General features: G+C 40.1%; 1 protein-coding gene across 1 annotated transcript; it reads right to left on the bottom strand.

Annotated features, from left to right (window-relative positions):
- Positions 1-2,801: 2,801 nt before the first annotated feature.
- LOC136708905 (transmembrane protein 74) lies at positions 2,802-8,226 on the bottom strand. Its single transcript, XM_066683808.1, has 3 exons — positions 8,116-8,226; positions 4,842-5,060; positions 2,802-4,563 (listed from the first exon to the last, which is right to left on the bottom strand). Exons 2-3 carry the CDS (start codon positions 4,999-5,001, stop codon positions 3,887-3,889), a joined length of 837 nt encoding a protein of 278 aa, XP_066539905.1. The 5' UTR covers positions 5,002-5,060; positions 8,116-8,226; the 3' UTR covers positions 2,802-3,886.
- Between the last annotated feature and the right edge of the window lie 1,895 nt (positions 8,227-10,121).

The following is a 10,121-nucleotide window of genomic DNA, read 5'->3' as shown; positions in this document are numbered from 1 at the left end:
TAGTCTGTCCGTCAAGGACATATTTTAAACGTCAATGGACGTCCAAAATCCATCTTAATAAGTTAGTTAAGTGGTGACCAATCGATAACGTCAGTGGACGTCCAAAATGCGTTTTATACAAGTCATTTATTTCTGGACCAATTAATAACATCAATGGACGTCCAAAAAACGTCTAATAGTCGTCTTTTCAATGTCTGTGTTTGGACGTCTTTTCAACTTAATTTTTCAACCGTAAGAGAACGTTGATTAGACGGCAGTCATGACGTTATTTCAACGTTGAATCAACGGCTAAATATTTACTGGGACTGGATCCATATACTGTACTTAAAAGATCAATTACACCGATAATGGACACATTAGCATGCAAACCTAAAGCACATTTTTCATTTTATCCTCTTCTTACATTTGCTGTGTCAAAAAACGCCACTGAATCATATTGACTAATTTGGAATTTGTTTTGTGGATGCGCTCGTAGAAGCATGTGTACAGCAGTTGTGGGAAGCCCATGCACAGAGTAACCAGTAATCATAAATCTGTTATTTAATGCTTCTTGTGTCACAGCTGTGAGCTGTCCTCGCCTGAATGCCTGCTAACTGCCATGTCTTCCTTATGGGCTAATCTAATCAGCCCTGAAATGGAGGCATGTGCCAGCTTGAGCATTCAGGCCTGGAGCTGTACAAAGAAGCCTATTCAGTGCAGTGAGGTAAGCTGTAAACTAACTGAAAGCTTTCGGTGAGCAGAGACATCAGAGAGAAACCCCACAGTTAAATGATTACTTAATGTTATTACCGTCTGTCAGCACCATCGCTTGATTTGTTTCATGGCATGTTTCTGGATAAAGGCCTCAGACACCTGTCTAAAATACGGATAGCTTTTCTCATACACACGTCTGTGTAGTATTATATATTAATATTTAATATTAATGTACTTACAGTGACTTTATCCATTTATACCATGCAGCACTTTACAACATTAACAGCTTGGTTGGAAGTTACCTCGGTGTTGATGTATTTTTCTCAGTGATTGAACTTTGGATTGGAGTGCATTAAGCTTATTTGCAGCCTTCAAATTCTGCAGGAAGCATTTCACCAGAAAAATTAGAGCCGTTTAGTCGAAATTCACAAGGGCCTATTTAAAAAACCTGTGTTTCACTTTATGATGACAAATGCTCCAAGGTAATAGAGTGGAACAGTAATTGTGTAACTGCAGGCAGCTGGGTGCTAATGTAAAATGCAGCCTTGCATACTTCCAGTCTGGAGAAAGAGCTTCAAGGATGTAATTTACATCACAATAAGACACTGGCACTAATGTAAATAAGCTCTGGTAGGCCATCGAAATGTCCACAGGGCATGACTGCTAAAAATACCCCGATGTAAATGCATCCAACGCAGGCCAAGATGAGGTCAGGACCCTCGAGCTATGGCTGTGCATTGCTCTCCCGATGAATCAATATGTCTGGAAGTTTTCCACAGGCTAGTAAGCGTACTTTAGTGCTCAGGCATAAATCAGGTAAGGGAGCAGGGTTTTGGGAGTCTTCGCTCCTCTAGCTTAACGTCAACTACAGATTTTCTTGTGCTGATCTTATGGTTAGCCTGGAAATGACTGCACAGCTTCCCACACAGAAAGACCATTTTGTGTGCTCTGGATAATAAGTGCTTCAGCATAAGTGCCTGAAATGCAAAAAATGAACAATGGCTATCACAATTGCATTCAAAAAAACCTGTAACCCATTAGTCATTGCAAAGGGAGCAGCTCTTGAGGTCAACTCAGGTTAGAGTAAACTAGTCTGTGCTACTAAACACAATGTAAATTGTTTTATTTATGCCTTATAGTGAAATCTAAAGTTTGGTAAAATTATATAATTATATTGCTTCAGTGAGCTTGTAATATGAGAAAAAAGTAAATAGTCACTGAGAAAATTACAGTGAAACTTAAGGGGTCTTTTGGACTTTTTGTGAAATCTATTTGACGGTTTAACTATGGTTTACCATTGTGTTGTGTGTTTTTTTTCATTGTGAAATATGTTCAGTTAAGTGTGTTTCTATACTGAGGCTGATGCTGAAGATGGCTTTATGCATGAGGTGTGTCCAAGTGTTCTATACACTGTCAAAACCTGTCGTATTTGGAGGTTGTCCTCACTTACGAGGTCAGCATAACTGTCCACACTCATACAGCCTTCGACACACCACATGACAGGGCTGAGCTCTTACTGCAAGCACTGCATTTTCAGCGACAGCTGATGAATTGTTATCATGGTCTTTGATAAGTTGTTTTATGCAGGAGAGCATTTTTTAGAGAATTCTAAGAAGGTGATTCAGCTTCTCTGGCACAAATTGTTGCAAACTGTTATTTTCGTTACGATTATTACAGGGTCTGAGATAGTAGGGTTTAGAACTGGCTGTAATTACACTTAGCATCAATTATTTATATTCACTTGTTGCACCAAGGGTGTACCAAGGGTACAAGCTACATTTAGATGTTCGACTCGCATGATGGCAAATTCTTTCCAACTGACTTGTAGTATATGTAATATATAATGATTTATATTGGTATAAGCATACGGTAGACTTCCATACGCACAGATTACCAGTTACTGACTTGTCCTCTATCTACACACAACAAAAACTAACACAGCAGAAGTCATTTAGGACCCCCTCATAACAGCACTGTGTGTAGAGACCACTATCTGATTCAGCTTCTGTGGTTCAAATGAAGTGTCAACGTATTATTTTTAACAGTGATGAAGAGAAATAACATTTCCAAGGCAGAATGAAACATGGCATGTTTTTACTATACACTGTTATACGAAGCAGTGAAACAAACTGACGTTTAAATCCTCGTTTATATCACAGACATGTTGGAGGTTTTATTGATCATGGTGATACGACGTGTACATTAATGTTTACATTCATCTTTTTTCATTTGTGTGATTGTAATGTAAGTGAAGAAGGTAAGTTACATTGATTAAGGGCATATGTGCATGCAGCAAATGCTATAATGAAAGTTTTGCAGACTACACAGTGATTTATTGAATATGGTCATTTGGGGACACACTCGTATTAACGTAAAAGCCTTCAAAACAACCCACACATTTAGCAGCTGTCTATTTCCATGAAGTATTAATGAATGCTCTTCAGGCAAACAGTGGAATTTCTGCATGAACCATATTTGAAAAGAAATACAGTGTTTAGATAAAAGAGGCACACACAGGAGCAGCAAATATAGTGGTTATAAAATTGCCAAGTAGATATTATGATACTTGGAGTGTGGTGCTGGTCACTAAACCTCTAAACCTAGCCCTCGTTTTCCCAGAAAACTGGATACAGATATGAATTTTTGCTAAAATGACATTTTTTAAAAGCATGATCTAAGCCAACAAAGGCGTAAAGAGCTGGGAGAGATTCTCAGGACAACAGGAGAGAAGTAGAGATTTGATTGACGTGTCCGCTACTTCAATCAATATATAATTACCCAAATGGAGCCGCTGTCACGGGCAGATTCCCAATACACTAACCCTCCAGTCTCCCACCCACTTTAAACTCTAAAGGAAAGCTTAGTTACAACTCTGTAATGAAAGAAAGGGAACCCCCTTGTTACAATCCTTTTTGTTAATATCATAAAGACATGGCATTGCATATTTGAGCAAACTCACGTACGTAAGTGACATTGAGAGAGATTTTTTTTTTTAAAGTAAAAATTATAGTCATTCCAAAGCTTTTTAAACAGAAAAGTTCTTCTTCACTGTGTTGTGTAGTCCAGGACCAGACTTAATCCCTGTCTGGTAAACCCATGTTAAAAGATTAACAGAAATACAGTCCTTCCAGATCTGCGTCTGTGTTTTGATGAACTGATTTGGACAAATGCTTAGAAAGAGAGATAACAATAGTCAGCTAATGCATTCTCCATTCTCTTCCTCAACAACACTGTGTTCTGGAGACCGTGTGGGGCTGGGCTTTGATTTAAGATTAATGGAGCCATATAATTTTGTAGAATGTTTGGAGTATGCAAAGGCCTTCCTCCTGTACATCTCCCCCTTCCACATCGACACCATGAGCAAAGTGGAGAGCACCACCCCGCCTAAGGTGAGCAGGCAAAGGCCAGCAATAACACACCTGTCCAGATGGGCCCCTATCCTGGCACTCTCCCTCTCCAATCTTTCCATCTCTCTTGCTGAAATGCTGTCTGGTTTCACGTTTACTTCCCGTGGCACAGCATAGGAAATAATCACCAGGGCGATCCCTGCTACGAGGAACGTGACTGCACTGATGAAGCCGTAATCCACTGGCCTTCCCGTGCTCTCTGATGTCAGGTCGGACATCATGGAGAGCTCATGGAGTCCGTCCAGGTGGATCTCATTCAGGGAGTCCAGACACGGTTTGTTATCAGTCTTGTCTGGGGTGGCCAACTGCAGGTTGACGTTTTCGTCCAGGTAAGTGAAAGAGGTTTCCAGCTCCTGGTCACAGCACACTCTGCCTTTTTCCACTGGAGGATGAAAGTGCTTAACATGCACTCCCTTGCTGGGAGCTGTCCTCTGGATGGAATTAAACTGTCGCTCAGACACAGCTAGGGATGGGCGATAGGGCAAAAATATCATATCATAATATTTCTAGATCTTTTTTACAATACATGACACACACATCCTGATATATTGGCACACACAATGTACTGGTAGTTTCACATTTAAAAATACTGTACAAGACTAAACCCTGTTAAACAATTCATGCTCTGTTTGTAATGAAATATGCAGTGGGTGTGTGTTCTTTGAGGACTGCTCAGAAGCTGTATCGTACATCAGAGTAACACAAATTACCATGACAGTAATAAAATGTTATCTTGCCCACCTCTAGGAACAGTAGACTTGCTGTGTGTACTGTGTCCATGCTGCAGGGGTGGACTTTGATCATCTGCACCTTGGGACCGGTGAACGTGGACAATGCTGGAAGCCCAATCTGGACCATCTTGCCTTTGTTTATCTAGACACAGCAGCTCCACGGAGGCCATCAGTATCTCTCCACCAGTTTTCTTTAGTTTGTTGCCTCATCAAGACAGCCACATCAGACCTGCCAACACATACACACACACACACACAACTCAATGGTGAGTTTGAAAAAAAAACATGAAAATGTAGGATGGCCCTAAAAAATTTTAATTAGGAAATAAATACACTAGTAAGTACTAAATACACACATTATTTGCTGGATTTCAAATGAAACGGAAATTTTTTAGCTTGTTGCTTTCAGTAGCTCAGTACAATTCATAGTGCCATTTCATTTAAGGGTTCTGTATATGACCCTGTCTGCCACAAGGTGTTACACCAGAACACAAATATCTCAGACCAAAACAAATGTTTTGTATTCAGCCATGCCCTTCCCTTTTATCCACGCCTCCTTCCTCCAGATCGTATTTTCTGCAAAGCCATTCTAAGTCGCTTAACATGGAAATCATTTAATGAGGCCTAATGACCAGTACATACCAGTAACTGATTTACTACATTAAATCACGTTAAACATGAAGCAGTTTAGAACATCCCTCTCAGCAGTGTTACAAAGCCCAGGGGAAGCAGCTGCTGCACCCAGATGAAAAAAAACTGGGCAGCTATAATTCATGTTGGAGACTTATGACAGCTCTTAGCGTTGTTCATCTTGGAAAATTCAGTCGAGTGTCGTTCTCTGTCAGAGGCCTTAGCTAAAGTGTGTATTTTTTCAGTGGAAGATTATTGGGCAGTCGTTTTCTCCTAAACACCTCATACTGCACTCTGCCATCTTACATTCACAATGCTGTGTAGACAATTACTGTCTTTTTTCTTGGGGGGGGCAAAACAAAACATGGGGATCGCCAATGTTTAAAAAGAGCAGGAATAAAATGCATACCAGCAGTGGTTTGCTGCTATATTAATGTTCAAGGTGTAATGTCAAGATATAATTATATATTATATAATTTTAAATATTAAATATGGGGCGGCACGGTGGTGCAGCAGGTAGTGTCGCAGTGACTGTCTGTGAGGAGTTGGTGTGTTCTCCCTGTGTCCGTGTGGGTTTCCTCCGGGTGCTCTGGTTTCCTCCCAGAGTCCAAAAACACACGTTGGTAGGTGGATTGGCGACTCAAAAGTGTCCGTAGGTGTGAGTGTGTGAGTGAATGTGTGTCTGTGTTGCCCTGTGAAGGACTGGCGCCCCCTCCAGGGTGTATTCCCACCTTGCGCCCAATGATTCCAGGTAGGCTCTGGACCCAGTGACCCTGAACTGGATAAGCGTTACAGATAATGAATGAATGAATAAATAATATCACATCAATTCCTGCCCCAACTGCCACCGGTCCAGTCAGTGATAACACTGAAATAGTTACACTACTAATAATCCAATCAAATTTATTGGTATAGCTGAGGTTGTAATAATCATTAAACATTTCCATAAAATACAGTGTCACGTTACATTTTGAAAAGTGTGGGATAAGGACAACCGTGTTCCACGCATATTTCACACTGAACTGTCTCATGAATCTTTATCAGTATGAAATGGGATACATTCAAGCCCTGTATTTGGCTGATACAGCAATCCCACCAGTGTACACTGTTGGGGCCTATTCTGACTGGAAAATAAGCTGGGAAAATGATGTTTAAACTAATGCCTTATAAGTTGGATTATAAAATGAAGATATAAGACTAACGCAGAACAGACTCAAATCAAACTGAATCAGTTAAATTGACATCTGATTTCTATTTCATGTTAACTCAAGGGGATATAGTATGATAAACATGGCTGGTGCTATAGTTACGGCACCTATCCCAGTGTTGTGTTAGCTAATTTGTGTAACATAAGAGAATAGGCAATTATGGCACTTTTCTAATGAATGGTACTTACACAACTTCTCCTTGACTCTACTCAGCTTTTTTCACTTTTGCATTAGGCAAATGTGCTACCTGAACATTTTAGTACCTGCTTGACTGTGGTTCCAAGCAAGCAGAGTATCGATGAGTAAACCTTGCAGAGTCCTGATTGGTCAGAGAGAAATATCACTCTACGCGACTCAGTGCAGACATCCAGCACAAACTAGTAATCTGTGAAATCTACAAGCTACAATAGAAATATGTTTTTATCCCACAAAAAGTAGTAGCTTGTAAAACTACGCTGCAGTCTTTTGAAGAGGCACAAACGCTGCTTGATATTGTGGCCAGTGAAAGAATCCAGTGAGAGTTGGATGGTGCAATAAGGAATGAAAAATTCTGATCAGACTGAACAGACACGTAAACAATCTACAATGAGTAAACAATGGTCAATGTGACTACTGCCATTGTTGTTGAGTCCAAAGCATGCTATCCCTGATACAGATCCTATTAGTGCTCTCCTCCAAGTGTGTTGAACTGTGCAATGATGTATTAGAGCAATGTCTCTTAGAGGAAGCTGTTCTGTATGTCACTCTTGGACTGGAAGCATGGTGTTGTGTCATATGTAGGTCATCTGAATTTATTGCAATAATGGTTTGTTTATGTACTGTCCAATTACTTATATTTACTATTCACTTATAGCTGATAGTATGGTTGAACCACCACAGTATGGCCCTGTTTCTGCCTATAGGCTTGTATAGTAGTACAAGTTTACAGGAGCACAGCTCTGCTAAAGCTGGAATCTAGCAAGCTTTAGTGAAAGTTAATCGAAAATCCCCGTCGCCGGCTAAGAAAGGCGATTAAAGAGACAGATTCCCCTCTACAATCAGTATCCAATTAGCAAAACAAACCACCTAAACCTCAAGATAAGCTTTAATACTCTCTAAACCCTGTGTCTATACCGGAGACCGGCAACTGGGCTACACACTTGAAAAATAAAAACTTAACCTCCACAGACAGGAAATAAAACGGCGGCCGAGTGAGTGCCCTAAAGGACGAACGAGTTTTCTATAGCAGCATTTAGCAGGTAGTTCCTGTGTGTGTCTGAGTATCAGGCTGTAACATCATTAGACAGAAATAATGCTGCAGGATATAACAGAGAGAGAGAGAGAGAGAGAGAGAGAGAGAGAGAGAGACTCGTACGTTAAACGAACCCGCAAAATGCTGCTGTTTAGCTAAATATGCTAAAATTGTGTGCTTTGTTTAGATAAAAAGAGTACTCGCTGAATAAATACCTTCTCTGTGGCTCGGTGTGTTTTCATCCAGAATCGCCCTCTCCGTGTCGCCGAGCTTCGCCTTGCCTCTGTCTCTGCCTCGTTTTTTTCTTTCCCGCCCGTTTTCCGAAAGTCCACGCCCCGAACGCTCTGACTGGCCGTTCTTAACGGACGGATTATGCACTATTAGCCAATCAAAGCGCAGGGGATTCGACAAAATCAGCCAATCACAAAGCACGATGATTAGTTCAGTCCGAATACGGGTGGGGAGAGCACTCCAGTTCACAGTGGTGCTGAAGTGAGCCCCCAGCAGGCTGCCCTTCAGCAGATTTAGATCACCGAGTCGAGTTAAACAGAAAGGGATTTAGAAATGGAATTATGGGAAACGGAGTTCTTAAAAGATACGTTACCTACATTTTAACGTGTTTATTGTATGAACGGGTTTAGTTTAATGCTTCAGCTGAGTCAGTGATAAAAGTAAATATGCTGGTTTTTGTAACAAAAATGGGGTTGCTTTTATGCTTAGGCTTCATATGTGGGTTAGGGTTAGGGTTAAATAATATATTTTTAAAAATAATAGAGGAAAACATGATTTCCCATTATATGTGACCAATAAAGTGAGTGTAAAGAAAACACGGTTCTGCAGATATTCACATGTGCCCTATTCATCTCCATGTCTGGCAAATATAGATAATCCCACCCACTGGATTTCCATCTGTTTCTTAGGTTTCCTAAAAGCACCAAAGATTACTTCTCAGTTTGACTAGAGCTCACATAATCCATTTTAATCTCCATAGACCACCTGACTTCATCCATTTCAGCACATAGGCTGTTCTCAGAAATGAGCCTTCATTTGAATATTTTTCCTTGATCCATTGCAGATTTGATCATCTGGCACAGTGGAGTTTGTGAGTAAAAGGAGATATGACTCAGACGTTCCCTATGAATAAAGATCAGCAACATCAGACTTCAACAGACATCTACTGCTAAATATTTGACAGGCAAATTTGTTTTGTTCAAAGTGAATCCCAGAAATTTAATATAAATCACAAAATATGTCCCTTTGTGTAATTAAGCAAAAGCCATTTCTGGTTGCAGTCCAACTCCAGTCCTAACCAGAAACAGCAATTTGCATTGCCTTAGAATTTCACCATTGTGTTGCCTGCTAATGTTGAGAATGGCTTGGGCAGGAGGCCAGATAAGTTCCTATTTAACTGATGAATCAGCGAAAGTGTAGGGGTGAGATTAATGCCCCGATTTGGCTGGGTAGAACTCAAGGTAACAAGAATGCAGTCATGAATCCTTAAAAATCACGAGTGTCCTTATGTGTCTGAACTGCCAGGATGTTTAAGTAAAGTCAGAAAGGTGCTGAATGTTAGAGTGGATATATCACCATGATCTTGTCTTTCATTTATTTCTATAATGTCAGCAGAATGCAAAGACAAAGGACAAGGACAAAACCATCCAATAACGGAATGTAAGTATTAGCCAAGGCCATAACCCGTGTTTTCGAAGCAGTGCTCAGTGTAACATGGTTTAAATGGTGATAGCTTTCAGTGGACACAATGTACTGTGTGTAATGTGTTATTGTGCATATTACACAATGCTTTCAAAGGTGACATCATCCTAGGTTCATCAGACTCCCCTCCCCCTTTCTCTCTCACACACACATGAAATGGTGTAATATTATCCATACACTAAGTGCTCAAAGACTCCTTGAGTGAGTTTCAAGTTGTGAAATGTAATATACAATTATACAACAAAAAATCAGGATCTAAAGCACTGTAGACGACTTTATAGTTGCAGTATTTTTAATATACAGTTGTTGTTTGTCTAATGTATTGTGCGTTTTAAATGATTAGGTCTTAGAAATGTAAATTTTACAAACACATTTTGTCCACCCTTAATTAACCAAATATAATGTACATTTATCCATCATTTAAACCACCAGCATCCACTAATGAGTGCAATGTTCTTTTCCATTTTCTTTCAAAGCAAACTGATTAAATTGATGCATCTAAAATGAT

This window comes from Hoplias malabaricus, chromosome 10, assembly GCF_029633855.1.
Source record: "Hoplias malabaricus isolate fHopMal1 chromosome 10, fHopMal1.hap1, whole genome shotgun sequence".
Classification (NCBI taxonomy): domain Eukaryota; kingdom Metazoa; phylum Chordata; class Actinopteri; order Characiformes; family Erythrinidae; genus Hoplias; species Hoplias malabaricus.
Note: the sequence above shows the minus strand (reverse complement) of the source record. Positions and strands in the feature narration are given on the sequence as shown.

Excerpts from the sequence above, each read along its gene's own strand:
- LOC136708905 (XM_066683808.1), bottom strand. The coding sequence starts at position 5,001 with ATGGCCTCCGTGGAGCTGCTGTGTCTAGATAAACAAAGGCAAGATGGT. Across the intron at positions 4,564-4,841 it reads CAAGTCTACTGTTCCTAGAG|CTGTGTCTGAGCGACAGTTT; the intron begins GTGGGCAAGATA and ends GCCCATCCCTAG.